This window comes from Lepidochelys kempii, chromosome 1, assembly GCF_965140285.1.
Source record: "Lepidochelys kempii isolate rLepKem1 chromosome 1, rLepKem1.hap1, whole genome shotgun sequence".
Classification (NCBI taxonomy): domain Eukaryota; kingdom Metazoa; phylum Chordata; order Testudines; family Cheloniidae; genus Lepidochelys; species Lepidochelys kempii.
The window spans coordinates 229753883-229770334 of record NC_136380.1 but is presented as its reverse complement, the minus strand read 5'-3'; the positions used below and the strand labels follow the sequence as shown (position 1 = coordinate 229770334).

Genomic DNA, 16452 nt, shown 5'->3' with positions numbered 1-16452 from the left:
ATCATATTTTAATAAAATAATAATTTCATTTTTTCTCTGCCTTCCATTTTTTTAAATCTCTATGTCAAATCTGGGTAATTTTCCTCTGCAACTATGATGATTGGTAACTTTAAAAAAAAATGAAAGTAGAGACTCACAACTCCTAGGAACTGGGGCTTTAAGAAAAAGCCCAAATACCACAAAACTCCTGATTAAATCACTGCAACACTGCTCTCGAGAATATGTCCAGTTTTACTTTGATCGTATTGATGTTACCTTGCTTTCAGGCATATTTTACTAGGCTCTTTGAGACAGTATAAGATGTTTTGATGGACAGATGGTTGGTCAAGGTCAAAATTATGAATGTTAGGGCAGATACAAGGAATGCCTTAATACTGCATCGGCCAGCTACAAGTCAATTCTTCCCCTTCACCTATATCTAAAGCCAGGTGAAATAATGGCAACTGCTAGCAGTGCAGAAATCAGAACTGTACAACTTTGAGAAAAAAGATCAAAAGAGTCATAATACAGAAGGTGAAACAGACCCCACAGCAGTCAATGGCAAAACTCCCATTGACTTCAGTGGGGTTAGGATTTCACCCAGAAAATCTGGAACTAAAGTAGAAAAGTAACAGAAAAATATATAAAGGAAAGTTGGAATGAGTTATTGCCTATGACACTCACATTTCACCTATGGCTCCTGGATCTAACTGTTGCCTGGGAAAATGAACTATGATTGTTTCTTGCCTCTTAAGGACCAGATTCTGCTACCCTTGCTCACGTTGCCCTGAAATCAATCTGACTGCAGATGGAGTGAGATTGGTACTACTCACCAAGAGTCAGGATGACAGTATGTAGATATTCACCTTGCCTATCTCCCTAAGAAAAGCCAATTGCAAAGAATAGCAACAAAAATCAAGCTAAAAAATGGGAAGCTAGTGATCCTAGCAGGACACATCATAAGGTTATTGTAGGGGGGTCGCAGTATTGGCATCCTTACTTCTGCGCTGCCTTCAGAGCTGGGTGGCCGGAGAGCGGTGGCTGTTGGTGGAGGACCGAGGTCTGAAGGCAGCAGCGCAGAAGGGTGGCAATAGTGAGACCCCCCTACAATAACCCTGCAACTCCCCCAACCCCCTTTTAAGTCAGGACCCTTAGAGTTACAAGAGTGAAATTTCAGATTTAGACAGCTGAAATCATAAAATTTAAGATTTTTAAAATCCTCTGACTGTGAAATTGACCAAAATGGACTGTTAATTTGGTAGGGCCCTAATAATGAATGATTATTAATAATATTACTGATAAACACACTTTTTACATTAAATAATAAACTTTAAATTTGGACAGAACAAAAACTATACAAAACCAGTCCAAATATAGCATCACCCAGCTCCACTGCCTGTGTCAATTTAGATGAAAGTTTGTTAAAGTTTGTTCCTGAGCTGAGAACATTTATTATAGGTGAGGTACATTATAACCCCCAACAGGTAATACTGAAACCAATGACTGATATAATCCTCGCCTACACTTTACTGATTTATTGAGATGCGCATGAAAAATAAGAAGAGTTGCCTCTCCAAGGTTCAGGGCACCCCTACAATAAAACAAATGAAATTAAACTCCTGCAGACTCCGCATTCTGCTTCCTACTACAATTCTGATTTCCCTCAACAGTCCACTTCTGCAGCAGCTTCTGCGTATACATGTGCCTTGCAGCATGCACTGAAGGTGAACAGATTTCGGCTATCACAGATCAGGGGGAAGCCTGTTCAAGAGTGGAGTGTTTTTCATGGAGCACCCTCTACTTCCAATCTCCTTTCGTTTAAATGAAGGGGGATCCAGCTGAAGCACCTCTGCTGATCACAACAGTGGCACTATGGCAGGAGAGGAGAGGAAGTCTCTCAAGTAGCAAAGTCCCAAGCCATTTATGTCTTTATAAATTAAAAGCAATACCTTCAATTCAATCCACAAACCAAAAGATAGCAGTGCAAGATCATGGAGCACCAGGGATATGTGCTGTCACTGAGAAGCACCACTTAATATGCAAGCCACTATATTTTGCACCAGTTTACGTTTTCAGGTTGACCTGAAGTGTACCTCCACGTAGAGCAGATTGCAGTAATCCAGTCTTGAAGTGACAAAGGAATGGATCATGGTACAAAATTCCATATCTGAAAGAATTGGTTGCAATCTTTTGGCCAGGCTCAAGTGGTAAAAAAGACTTCTTGGACCATGCTTCTGTAAAATCATCCAGCAGCAACTGGGTTGCCAATACTACAGCTCTTAGGATTCAGAGCTCAACTAATGGATACTGGGACCCACCCTCAATCAAAGGGGGAGAGATCAGCCTTATCTGGGGTTGCTGTCCACACCCGACAATTATCATCTCAGTCCTATCTGTACTGAACTTTAACCAGCTCACCCTCATTCATGTTCCAGTCTCACTCACATACTGGGTTAGATGATCAACAGCTTGGCTGGATCAGGAGTGACAGGGATATGTAGCATCCTGACAACAACACAGCCTATATCTTCTCAATTACCCTCCTAATGACCCTATACAACATTGAGAGAGAAAAGTCAATGAAAGGTTTGTTTTATGTAAGATTGTCATTAATGTTCATCTACCTTCAAATACTGCTACAAAATCAAGATAACTCAGCCCTCCATTTGGGAATGCTAATTTCTCAGTCAGTAAATTAAACTGGCTATCATCCATTGGCATCCCAAGATCTTCCAACACCTGTCAAAGTGAAAAAACAAAACAAAAGGGAAATAAGAAAATGTTTGTTCCTTACATGCCATCCTTTCAAATAAAATGTCTGGGCTCCTAGGTGTACATTTTCAAAGGACTGTATGGGGTTTTGATTATATAGCTAAACCTCGATAGGTCTGAAAATTTACCTATTCTCTTCATATGTATGGTAACCATGGCTTATATAGAATTGAAATTATAGTGATTAGATATAAATTTAATAAGAGGAACCACATTCTTCAGCAAGTGAGAGTTCCCAGACCATATACCATCCAAGTACTCATGAAGCCTGAACCTGCCTAGCTTATGAGATCTGATAGTAGCACAAATGGCTGCAGTTATATGATTATTTTTGTTCTTTATTCTTTGTGTACTAGCAACCCTTAAAAGAGCCATCCATAGTCTGTAGGGTGTCAGAAGAACAGTGAGGTTAGTAAAACAGTCAATTAAGGGCTTTCAGTATTATACCAAAACCTTAAATCCAACTTTCACACAGACAGCTAATGCAAAGAAAAAAGCAGCAGGTAGGTGGAGTTCCCTCTGCCTACCACTAATGTTAATCATGCTGTTGCATTAGCTGCAGGCAACAAAACAAAACACATTGCAGTAATCCAAAGCCAATGTCCCAAAGGTATGTTGCACAGATCAGCATGTGGGAGGTAAGGCTTCAATTTTATTCTTAATTCATGTATTAATTATTAATTATTATTATTAACAATAAGACAAAAAATAACATTTTACAATTACTTAGCACCTCTCATTTCAGAGCACTTCTGCAATGCACACACAGAATCCACCTCTCAGAAGAGGAGAGCAGCCCGATGAAGAAGTGCACAGCATTCTGCACACTGATGAGAGATGAAATTTTTACTGGCAAACCAAGGAAAACCTAGTCTTATAAGAAGTCCTAAGGGAGCTGTACTGCCATTTTTTAAAGGTCTCATTGCCATGGTAAATCCTGTTTTCACCACAGCTGTCTCCCCCTGCTCTTCCGAATCAGCATCTGGATAAAGACAATGTGCAGACTCTGCCCACACTAGCAGTCGGAAGCACCTCCTCTTCTAATTGTAGGAGGCCCAAGGAAATTCCCCCAACACAGGCACTGCATGTGCATGTCTCAGAGCAGGGACATGCTAGGGCAAAGTCAGGAGCAGGAGGGAGTAGGGCCACAGAGCTATGAGGGTTCCAGGCAGCATAGAATCATAGAATCATAGAATATCAGGGTTGGAAGGGACCCCTGAAGGTCATCTAGTCCAACCCCCTGCTCGAAGCAGGACCAATTCCCAGTTAAATCATCCCAGCCAGGGCTTTGTCAAGCCTGACCTTAAAAACCTCTAAGGAAGGAGATTCTACCACCTCCCTAGGTAACGCATTCCAGTGTTTCACCACCCTCTTAGTGAAAAAGTTTTTCCTAATATCCAATCTAAACCTCCCCCACTGCAACTTGAGACCATTACTCCTCGTTCTGTCATCTGCTATCATTGAGAACAGTCTAGAGCCATCCTCTTTGGAACCCCCTTTCAGGTAGTTGAAAGCAGCTATCAAATCCCCCCTCATTCTTCTCTTCTGCAGGCTAAACAATCCCAGCTCCCTCAGCCTCTCCTCATAAGTCATGTGTTCTAGACCCCTAATCATTTTTGTTGCCCTTCGCTGGACCCTCTCCAATTTATCCACATCCTTCTTGTAGTGTGGGGCCCAAAACTGGACACAGTACTCCAGATGAGGCCTCACCAATGTCGAATAGAGGGGAACGATCACGTCCCTCAATCTGCTCGCTATGCCCCTACTTATACATCTCAAAATGCCATTGGCCTTCTTAGCAACAAGGGCACACTGCTGACTCATATCCAGCTTCTTGTCCACTGTCACCCCTAGGTCCTTTTCCGCAGAACTGCTGCCTAGCCATTCGGTCCCTAGTCTGTAGCTGTGCATTGGGTTCTTCCGTCCTAAGTGCAGGACCCTGCACTTATCCTTATTGAACCTCATCAGATTTCTTTTGGCCCAATCCTCCAATTTGTCTAGGTCCTTCTGTATCCTATCCCTCCCCTCCAGCGTATCTACCACTCCTCCCAGTTTAGTATCATCCGCAAATTTGCTGAGAGTGCAAACCACACCATCCTCCAGATCATTTATGAAGATATTGAACAAAACTGGCCCCAGGACCGACCCTTGGGGCACTCCACTTGATACCGGCTGCCAACTACACATGGAGCCATTGATCACTACCCGTTGAGCCCGACAATCTAGCCAGCTTTCTACCCACCTTATAGTGCATTCATCCAGCCCATACTTCCTTAACTTGCTGACAAGAATACTGTGGGAGACTGTGTCAAAAGCTTTGCTAAAGTCAAGAAACAACACATCCACTGCTTTCCCTTCATCCACAGAACCAGTAATCTCATCATAAAAAGCGATTAGATTAGTCAGGCATGACCTTCCCTTGGTGAATCCATGCTGACTGTTCCTGATCACTTTCCTCTCATGTAAGTGCTTCAGGATTGATTCTTTGAGGACCTGCTCCATGATTTTTCCAGGGACTGAGGTGAGGCTGACTGGCCTGTAGTTCCCAGGATCCTCCTTCTTCCCTTTTTTAAAGATTGGCACTACATTAGCCTTTTTCCAGTCATCCGGGACTTCCCCGGTTCGCCACGAGTTTTCAAAGATAATGGCCAATGGCTCTGCAATCACAGCCGCCAATTCCTGACAAGGGGCAGTTCAGGACAGGCTGTTAGAGCAACCCACTGGCTGGCTGTTGTGCTGGCAGCTGTTTTGTCTCCCAAGCCAGCCCTGCACGTGAAGAGTTCAAAGGTGGCATAAAGCCATCTTGGTCCGCCCTCCCTAAGGCTTCTCAGTGGTACAGCACAAAATTTCACCCTACATTTTTATTCACATTAATAATCAGTACATTATTGTATGTGTATGGTGTTTATCCATTAAGCCTCATTGCAGCACAGTATTTTAGAATCTGCATACACAGCACTAATACTTGGAGTATTATGATCTGGAATGGAATAGCATGGGAAGCAACAGTGCAAGATTCCCTGGATCACTTCATCAATGTACTTCAAATCTGACCTGAAGATGAGAAGGGACTTCAGCTTCTATAACCATAAAATTGTTTTTATGTGCTTAATGTACTTATACAATGACACATAGCAGTGGCCTGAATGACCAGCAGCCAGCTTGGTCTTCACTTCAGAGAGGGTTAAAATTTTAACAAGCAGGACCAGCACTGGAATTTTTGGTTTGCCTACAATGTTTTGCTGCCTTTCTCCACCCAAAGGTACTCAGTTTCTCTCAACTATGATGTGATCACACCATAATGCATGGGGCATAAGGATTTTGGAGACGGCTAACTAAAAAAAATTTTTGGGAAGCACCTCAGATGCAACTAACTCATTTTACAGAGAAGGTGTGTGGTAGGTTGGAGTCTGGTTCTATAAATTCCCCAGCCACCTGCTGCAGAGATGGAGTCTAGCAGCATGTTCTTTTTGACATTAGAAATCAGTTTGGGTTTTCCAGGCAATCTCTGCAAGAAAAGTTTCAGAGTAACAGCCGCGTTAGTCTGTATTCGCAAAAAGAAAAGGAGTACTTGTGGCACCTTAGAGACTAACCAATTTATCTGAGCATAAGCTTTCATGAGCTACAGCTCACTTCATCGGATCCACAGTATGCATCCGATAAAGTGAGCTGTAGCTCATGAAAGCTTATGCTCAAATAAATTGGTTAGTCTCTAAGGTGCCACAAGTACTCCTTCTGCAAGAAAAGAGACTAGAAATTGACTTTTTTTTTCTTTTGAAATTGTCATAAATATAAAGGGAAGGGTAAACCCCTTTGAAATCCCTCCTGGCCAGGGGAAAGCTCCTCTCACCTGTAAAGGGTTAAGAAGCTAAGGTAACCTCGCTGGCACCTGACCAAAATGACCAATGAGGAGACAAGATACTTTCAAAAGCTGGGAGGAGGGAGAGAAACAAAGGGTCTGTGTGTCTGTCTATATTCTGTCTTTGCCAGGGATAGACCAGGAATGGAGTCTTAGAACTTTTAGTAAGTAATCTAGCTAGGTACATGTTAGATTATGATTTCTTTAAATGGCTGAGAAAAGAACTGTGCTGAATAGAATAACTATTTCTGTCTGTGTATCTTTTTTGTAACTTAAGGTTTTGCCTAGAGGGGTTCTCTATGTTTTGAATCTAATTACCCTGTAAGGTATCTACCATCCTGATTTTACAGAGGGGATTTCTTTATTTCTATTTACTTCTATTTTTATTAAAAGTCTTCTTGTAAGAAAACTGAATGCTTTTTCATTGTTCTCAGATCCAAGGGTTTGGGTCTGTGGTCACCTATGCAAATTGGTGAGGCTTTTTATCCAACATTTCCCAGGAAAGGGGGGGTGCAAGTGTTGGGAGGATTGTTCATTGTTCTTAAGATCCAAGGGTCTGGGTCTGTAGTCACCTAGGCAAATTGGTGAGGCTTTTTACCAAACCTTGTCCAGGAAGTGGGGTGCAAAGTTTTGGGAAGTATTTTGGGGGGAAAGACATGTCCAAACAGCTCTTCCCCAGTAACCAGTATTAGTTTGGGGGTGGTAGCAGCCAATCCAAGGACAAAGGGTGGAATATTTTGTACCTTGGGGAAGTTTTGACCTAAGCTGGTAAAGATAAGCTTAGGAGGTTTTTCATGCAGGTCCCCACATCTGTACCCTAGAGTTCAGAGTGGGGGAGGAACCTTGACAGAAATGAAAGCTGATTCTTCCTTATGCTATTAACAAGCAGCTCATGTGAGCATGCTCCAGCTCATTCATAACTGAAACAGCCCTGGAGACTTGGCTGTAGGTGTGTGAATAGGCACCACTATAAAACGATAAATCACCTTCCAGGAAAAACAAAAAGATAAATAAAAACACCAAGCATTTCTCCTACCTTCCGGAAATCATCTTTACTAATTTTTCCATTTGGTTGCTTGTTGTAGGCAAGAAAGCTGTCTTTAATAGTTGCTTCCTGTTGTATCACACTGTCCTGGAGCCTTTCAATTACTTCATCAACAGTTCTATTCTTGGTATGCTTATTGGCCTGATCTTCAATCTGTTTCATTCTAAAATTGAAAGACTGCGCATGAAAACAAGTCATTTGTGTTTTCTACTTTAAAACTTTTGATTCAATAATTAACTGGATTATTTTAACAATAAACAGGACAATAACACCAGAAATATTCTTTTTGTGCCTACACAAAGTTATATTTAGCACAAATTAAGGCCCATGCAGATTCCAAGGGCCATACTGTGCAATCGGGTGTTAAGTAGAAACCTGATGTTTGTAAAAACTGATTGCATGATATTGCCACAGGCTATTTATTTTTGAAGTGGAGACCATTCACATCCAAATATGGGAGCTGATTACCAGTTCATTTTGGATCTTCAGATTTCCCAGCCTCTGGGGAGCCACTTTTACCCATTAACATTTTTAACCACCATCATGGGACCCAATCCAATCCCCCAAAAAGTCAATGGGAGTCTTTCTGATTGACTTTAAAGAGAGATGAATCAGGCTAATGTTGTCTTACCAGCTGCTGGAAAGGTGTAACAATTGGCGGCCCTTGGAAATGGCATCAGCGATATTCTGTATATCTGCCCATAGGATGTGGTCATATAACATCATGATTCACAGCTTCCCACTCCTAGTAACCCAAATAAGCCACCTCCACTATTTTTCCTTTACATGCAAAGAGTGGATTAGCATATCCTTTCTCAATCCATAAAAGAAAAATCCCCAGACATAGACTATATAACCCTCCCTTTGAAATACTACAATCTTCATCAGCAAACTATTAAAATAACTTGTGATTAAATATGCAATAACTTTTGAACATAGAGAAGATGTACAATAAAAGTGTGTGTAATATGTCCCGGTTGCATCCATTTCGCATTTGTTATGGATTTACTATTGTCCATGAAAAAGTAAGTTAACACAATTATTTTTGTTAAGTCTGAAAGCATATATTTCTGTATGAGCAAAATGCAGAATATTCAGCAGTCTAATTTTTTACAGATTTATTAAGTATATTTTATAGTACTCCCTTAACTTGATAATAACCTTAAAATTTTAACTTCTAGCACTAAAATATTTTAATGAAACACTTTCATTAACTGCTTTTAAATAAAGTATCACTAGTAGTTCACATAGAAAATTAACTCTAACATGTCTGAAATTCTGAAATGCATAATGGTGAAAGTAAAGATGAGTGACTTTGCTGATAAGCAAGGCTCTCTGATGATGTACTCTATAATCTTTGACAGGTTTCAGAGTAGCAGCCGTGTTAGTCTGTATTCGCAAAAAGAAAAGGAGGACTTGTGGCACCTTAGAGACTAACCAATTTATTTGAGCAATGCATCCGATAAAGTGAGCTGTAGCTCACGAAAGCTTATGCTCAAATAAATTCGTTAGTCTCTAAGGTGCCACAAGTCCTCCTTTTCTTTCTATAATCTTTGCTTTTCATCTACCACCAGGACTAGAATCCAGCTCTCCTAAATTCCAGGTGTGTGCCTTTTCCACAGAGCCACGCTGCTTCAAGCATGTCTTGTTATCCCCAAACCCTAGGAATGGCTCACTGTACTTAGCAGACAGGGCTGGAGAGAAGCAAGTATTGTCCCCACTAACACACAGTTGAATAGCCACAATCTGAATTAACTTTCCCATAGTCCTTCCTTACTGGTGAACCCCCTTTAAGGGATGTAGCCCAGGGATTAGCAACATTTAGGGAGCCCATTGGAGTTGTGCTGTAAGTGAGCAGCTGCAGAGCCACTGAAGGCTCAGAGCCAGTGTGGAAACCAAGGATCCTGGAGATCCATCCAAGATCTCAGAAGATTCATAGTTTTTAGGCTGAACCCACATTTTTTGTGGAGAAATATACCCCACCCCATTATGGAAGATTTTACTGGCTCTTGTACAGGTATTTCCACATAGACCAAAGCTTCAAGTAACTGAAGAGAAGTTGAATCGATGATTCAAATATCCTCATAGCTTGAGTGCAAAAAGGCATGCACTAATGCTATAGACTGAGAAGCCTTGCACACAGAAGCTACAACCATCAGAATCAAATCAGTCTTGATTTGTGGAGCTCTGAGAATGCCCAACCCCAAAAGATGAAGTCTCAACGATTCCCTGGAGATTCATAGTCTATACTTTAGATGCTGTGTAGAAAAAACAAACAAACCCCGAGAGCCTTGCATATCAGCAAAGTCACTGATGACTTGGTGGGATGTACCCCTTTTGTAACATGTGAAGTTAGCTCAGCAGTTCTTACTTGAGTCCAAAAGATTTTGATAAATAAACCATACATTTGCTCTTCTGATACAATACTTTGGAGGTCAGATTACTTAGGAATTATGCATAGATCCCGAGCTCTGCATAAGATAACACTTAGCATTTCACATATAGAGCAAATGTTCAGTCTTTTTGGAAATTTCCTTTATAATGGTATCAATATTTTTAAAATTTAATAGAGAATCATCCGTATTAATAAAGCATTGCTCAGTACCTTTCTGAAAGTTCTGTTTGTCTTTTTTCTTCTCTCTGTTGACTTCCCTTTGAGATCTGTGTGCTAATACCAGTTAAGTCACCAGGTAAAACAGCAACTCCTAAGCTCTCCAAAAGCATTCTGTAAAGGATCCCATCAGAAGAAATATCCTGAAATTTATGGCATAGCCTAGATAAAATAAAGAACTGAAATTAATGTGCACAGATGGGAATAAGGCACAATATGCATATTTTAAGGCAAAGATTACCAAAATAATGAACTTCCTTCCCAGAGCGAGACAGTGTGTGTCCAGTCGTTAGAGAAGGAGACTGGGGTCACTCTACCATTGACTCACGGGGTGATCTCTCTGTTTTACTCATCTGTGAAATAGGGAAACTAAGACCCAGCTCATAGAGCTCAGTTTAGCTTTATGAGACAACTCATGTCTGTAAAGCTTTTGGGGATTCTTAGATGAAAGAATGGAAGGGAATGGAAGTGCATTATACTGTGAATCTGCAGCACTCTGTTTAGTCTACAAAATCATTATTTTTCCCCATTTAGACTTTTATTTAAAAACAAAAACAAACAAACATGTGATACAAAATGACTTGTAACTTAAGATATAACACCCCCTCAAGCAAGCACCCTCCTTGTGATAAATCCACATCAAAACTTTCTTTTATTTTAATAAATCTAATCTGCTACCCTAAATCAATAACAGGAGTGGAGGGGAGGGGGCAGTGGGAGAGGATTGTGGAGAGAAAAGGGAGTCACCATGTTGTAACACCATCCAACCAGCTCCATTCAAAGAAGTTTATCCTGCACATAGAAAATGAAACTCAGACACAAACACTAAGGAACAACATCTGCCTTGGAAATGTAATCTAAAAAAGGCTTCCAAATGTCCTTTAAAATTGTCCCTTCTCTTCCTCAGTCTGAATGTCATCTCCCAGGAAGCCATCTGGGACAGGCATGCCAACCATTCTGCCTCAATAAAAGCAGCATTGTCCTCAAGTGCCTCAGGATGAGTCACATCAGTGCCAAAAGCCCAATTATAACTGAAGCCCCCAACAGCAGGAGTATCATTTAAAATCAATAAGACTGATGTGGACGAAACACTGGAATTCAGAATGTAATTTATTCTCTTCATCACCCTTGCTCAAAAACCTAGTGTAATGCAACATCCCCAAAGCATCTGAGTTAAATCCCCAGCCTGGTTATGACAACTTCGACACAGATTTGACAGTCATATGTCCAATTTGTGCATGTTTAAAGGAGTCAATTATATTTTACTTATTATTTTAAAATACTGCATCCCTAACCACTTTAGAGCTGTGAATGAACAGTGCCATCCACTGTTTCTCTGCGTAATCTTTTCCCACAATATTTTCCCAGGATGGTCTTAAATAACATATAACATATAAATCTCCATTTGAAAAATGAGTGTATTGGTGGCCTGATGTGAGTAAAAGCATCTTTTTTAAAAGAATAAGGCCCAAGTCTGGTAGAATATAAGGTGAACAGCAAATCATTTGCAAAGCAAGTTTTTATCCATGGATTTCAAATTTAATCAATCCCCATTTCTTATTTAGCCCTTAAAACAAAACAAATAAAACCAATCAAATAAGGCTTCAATAGCAATAATACCTTGTTGAATATAAAACCTGCATTCATTTTAACCTCAGAATTGAATTTCATCTTTGGAGTGATGAGATGCTCCTGGATATATATATATCTTAGCAAAGGCCCGGATTCAGGATAGCCCTCAAGCACGTGCTTAAGTGCTGTCCTGAAAAGAGATGCTTTCCAGAACCAGGAACAAAGTGTGGGCTGAGTGAGAGTTCATACTCCATGCCTGTGTTTGCTGCACAAATATATTTAAACTATCCATAGCTAGCAAAACTGGATATCCTTAGAAAGTGGAATTTATGCAGCTTGTACAAAGGCCTCATGAATACCCTCCACAATGGAAGTCAAACACTGTTGTCAGGTATACATTGCGTCGTGTTGTGTCAGGTCCTATCAGGTCATTGCAAAATCATCCCATCTAATACTTCTAAAAAGTCTGATCTTGCAAAGCTCTGAGCTTTCTAGCCCCAATCCAACAAGCACATAAGCATGTGCTCAATTTAGGCCCTGTTAGCAGCCCCATCCTCTAAGCATGTAAGTAGTCCCCTTGAATGGGACTGGTACCATACTAAAACACTTTTTATGTTCATTGTTGGATCACAGTCATAGTGCTCAGCACCTTTCAGGATGAATCATTCAGGGCTTAGTCCTGTATCCACTGAAGACAATGGCAAAATATCCCTTGACTGAAATGGTGGTGGATTAGATCCTAATGATCATGTTTTTTCTGGTTTTCTTTTCTGAGCTTTCCCTCCCCAACATCTTTTTCTCACACAAGATATTGAAACTTCAAGTAGAAATCATTTTAGAATTTAAATTGGTTGTAATTCTGGACTCCACCCTAAGCACAGCTCTCTCATTGTCACAAATAATGGTTGAAAATAATGGTAAAAACATTATCTAGAGAAGTGTGTGAATGATAAGAACCAGTTATCCAATACTCAAAGGATAATTAATTGCTCATGATCAGTGATCAATGTGTATATATTATACAACACTGAGGCATAAAACTGACTGATGACAAAAAAGATATTTTTAATACAGTGTGCAGGGAATTAGGTGCCCAACTCCTATTAACCCCATGCATGGCACCCAGTTTTCTCTACAACATTCACAAAAAGGAAAACGGATACAGTGGAATTTTATCTCAGTGATCACACTTGTACTCGTTCATATTTCAAGATCAAAATTATTTTCTAAAAGCCATTTCCTATTGATGCTGTTGTGTTTGCTCCTCACTTATACAGATCATCAGGACACTGGGTGACAAGGTTCAGGCTGGCATGGATTTCTTTGATTTTCCTATGATGTTTTGAAAGGTAGGAAAGAATCCCACATCTTTTGGAGAATCACAGGGCTGCAGATAAAGAATGTTACAGCTTGTAGGAGAGCAAATTAGAGCCAATTAGAGCCTGACTGACATGCCATGGCAATAAAATGCCTAATACAATCCTCTCCTCTTTTACAAGATATAGATTTTGATTCCATACACATATGTGATTTGGGATGTTCATTGTTTTTTAGATTGAGATGTAGTTAGCAATTGGCCAATGATCAAAATGAGAGTTGACTATGTCAGGTCCCAGTTTACAAGGGTTCTCCTAAAATCAAGGCACTCGTTCATTACAACAAGATACTACTGTAGAAGGTTACAACAAGATAATATGGGCGGTTATAATCATTTCCATTTGGAAACAGTGAATACTTTTTTTAAAGATAAATTTTCCATCACACCCAATTTTCACTTTGAAGAATGGGCTTGTTTTACCTTTTTAAATTATCCTTTGAACCATACGACCCCAATCTTGCCAGTGTTTCATTAATGGAACTTCCACAGAAATAAAGAGGAGATCTGCAAGTTGATCACTTGCAGAATAGGGGTCACTGACTGGCCTGGTGGCATTTTATTTTCTCTAAAGCTTAAGGCAAATTGAAGTATCCCGGGATTCAAAACACTACTTTTTTAGAAAAATATGGAGAGAAAGTTAATAAAGTTACGTAAATTAATAGTCAGATGCCAGCAGCTTACTTTGTAAATTGTTCATCGGACAAAGAGGGACAATATATCTGTACAATTTTTCTTAGCTGATTTCTGCTAATAATGCCTGTACATTTAGGATCACAGGTCTGCAAAGCCCTGTGGAAGTCTTTCCAATTTTCCATGATTTTATCCGAAAGAATGTCTTCCACCTAAAATGCAAATATATCAATCATTGAAATAAAAAGTGTCCGTGAGGTTACATTGCCATATGTCAGTAATCAGATAGTAAAAATTAAATAAATCCCTTAATTACAGAAAATCAACACTTACTGAAGATAAACCTCATTATTACTTACAGTATCCCAAGCTAGAACAAGAGAAGGTGACTTCTTAATTTCCTTTGTTCCATTAAGCCATTTATGACCCATCTAATTTAAAAAAAATGTTATTTGTATTAAAACTTTTTAGCACACTGTTTCCTAAATAGTGTACAATGTCAGCCAATGCATATATTCTCAAGGGTCTGTTTGAAAGTGTGGCTCTAATCTGAAAAGTGACTATGCAAAAATGGCACTTTACTACACTCATCTGCTCCTTTTGTGAATTAAAAGTCACAGCTACTGACTTTGATAACAAAACAACCTAGTACTGCTGGTTACCCTCCAAAGTAAAAGTCACTAAGACTGACAGATGAGCTGTAAGTTGGGTAGCTGTCTCTGAGGGGATAATTTGAAGACAATAGGATGGCACAGGTGAATGTGAGTGCAAAATCTGGTTCACAGAACGTAGATCAGGTTCAGTTTGTGGCACTGGCAGTTAGAATAAAAGCATCTTTTTTCTTATAAGCTGAGTTCATTCAATGCGAGAACTACTGAGTTGCAACAGACACACAGAATCTTATTTTTCCAGAGTAATTGGGGTCAATACTCAGATCCAGCTGAGCTCTGTTCAGTGCAAAATCCAAGGGGAGACAAAGGTGCCTTTATGCCATTTTCAGATGCCCCAGTCCTGGGGGCAGCGAGGAGCTGGTTTGCTTGTTGGGGCCCAGCTTGGTTCCCAGCACTACTAGCATCTGCCTCAGAGCTGCTTTGACTTTCATCTGGCTGCAAGAGTTGCCATGGGGCCATTCCTTCAGTCAGAGAATGATAGAGCACCCCAGCATTCTAGAAAACCTCCCCTTCCTCTGGGCGTGCCCCAAAGAATTCCCCTATGCCACAGAGTGGGCAGGAGAGAGTGTTACAGAGCCGGCTATGCCAGCTTTACACCACCAAGGGAATGTGTGGGTGGAGCCTTTGTATTTGGCAAGGCTGGCTTTGCAGCTGCTTTGCACCAACAGATTGGCCCAACAGAGGCCAGAATCTGGCCCACTCTTCCGAGCAGAATCACACTTCAAGTGTGAAATCCTAGCTAGCATGATTATCTCTGGTTATCAGCTGGTATCTTATCCCAGGGTGGCCATGATCCCTGTTGCTCTGTGTTTCTCTAGCCTGCCCTTCTTTGTGCTAAAATTTATTTTATTTAGAACATTAAGTAGGCAGTAGAATATCAACTCTAAAATGAACCCAAATAAGTTAACTTGAGCATCCAAATTCATTTGCATAACGCATTAGTATTTGCACTTTTCCCCTCTGACATGTCAGTTTTATAATTATCAAAATGTGTCCCAGACTCTCAGCGTGACCATTATTCAATTCAAGAATAGGTAGAAGGGACATGAACTGATGAATCAAATGTAACTATTGTTGGAGCCATCAGAACAGGATGCAGCCTATTTCAGTTCTACATCAAAGCTTTTCTCAAAGCAATACACACCATTCAAGAGTATTCAGTAGGAATCTCTTTTTGTGCATCTAGTGCATCTCTTGACACTGCCGGGTCCTTTGATTCTTTCCAACTACACTAACTACACCAGCTAAAGACAAAAACTAAATAAAGATTTATTCAGATGACACACTAATGTGAACCTAAAAGTGATCTAATAAAAATATTATGAACAGCTCCAATATAATAAAGCAGTTATGAAAACTATAGATTAGACTAGTTCTGAGTATAATTCAGTAAGCAAAAAAAGAAACTGACATACTGACTAGATATTCCGGTCAGAAGATACAGGATATAACCTCACTATATGTATGGTAGTGGTTCTAAAGGAAGATATTAAAAGATGACTACAAAACTCCAAAAATTTCTAAGTCATATTTATAAAAACACACAATCAATGGGTATTGTAAGTCTCAGAACCTATGTTTTATTATCTAGTATAAATAGATAGAGCTCTTCTGCAAAATATCTGCAAAACAGTTTTGATGATTGAAAGCTGGAAAGAGATACTTCCATCCCACACCTGCTACACACATGTACATGAACTTGCGATTACATTCCAGAGGGAGTTTCCAGAAACATGAGGTAACTGTGAAATTTGTTCTCAACCCCTGCTTCAGAGGCAAAAGAATCCAAGAGTGTGAATTATGTAAGAGTTTTACACTGCTGAAAAGCATATGCATTCACTAACTTAGATGAAGATTGTTCAGAGCTTAGGGTTTTATTAAGAATTGTCCTGACACCTTGCTATAGACATTACAAAAAAGAAAATCCTTAGAAAA

At 40.0% G+C, this 16452-nt stretch overlaps 1 protein-coding gene across 1 annotated transcript in view; it reads right to left on the bottom strand.

Annotated features, from left to right (window-relative positions):
* The window catches only part of EFCAB6 (EF-hand calcium binding domain 6), a 135408-nt gene that overhangs the window by 54983 nt on the left and 63973 nt on the right, over nt 1–16452 (bottom strand). Inside the window, exons 12-16 of the mRNA XM_078851486.1 lie at nt 14206–14277; nt 13898–14058; nt 10261–10428; nt 7647–7818; nt 2604–2718 (exon numbers count right to left, since the gene is read on the bottom strand). Of these exons, the coding sequence (XP_078707612.1) occupies nt 2604–2718; nt 7647–7818; nt 10261–10428; nt 13898–14058; nt 14206–14277 (688 nt within the window). The remainder of the gene's footprint in view (nt 1–2603; nt 2719–7646; nt 7819–10260; nt 10429–13897; nt 14059–14205; nt 14278–16452) is intronic.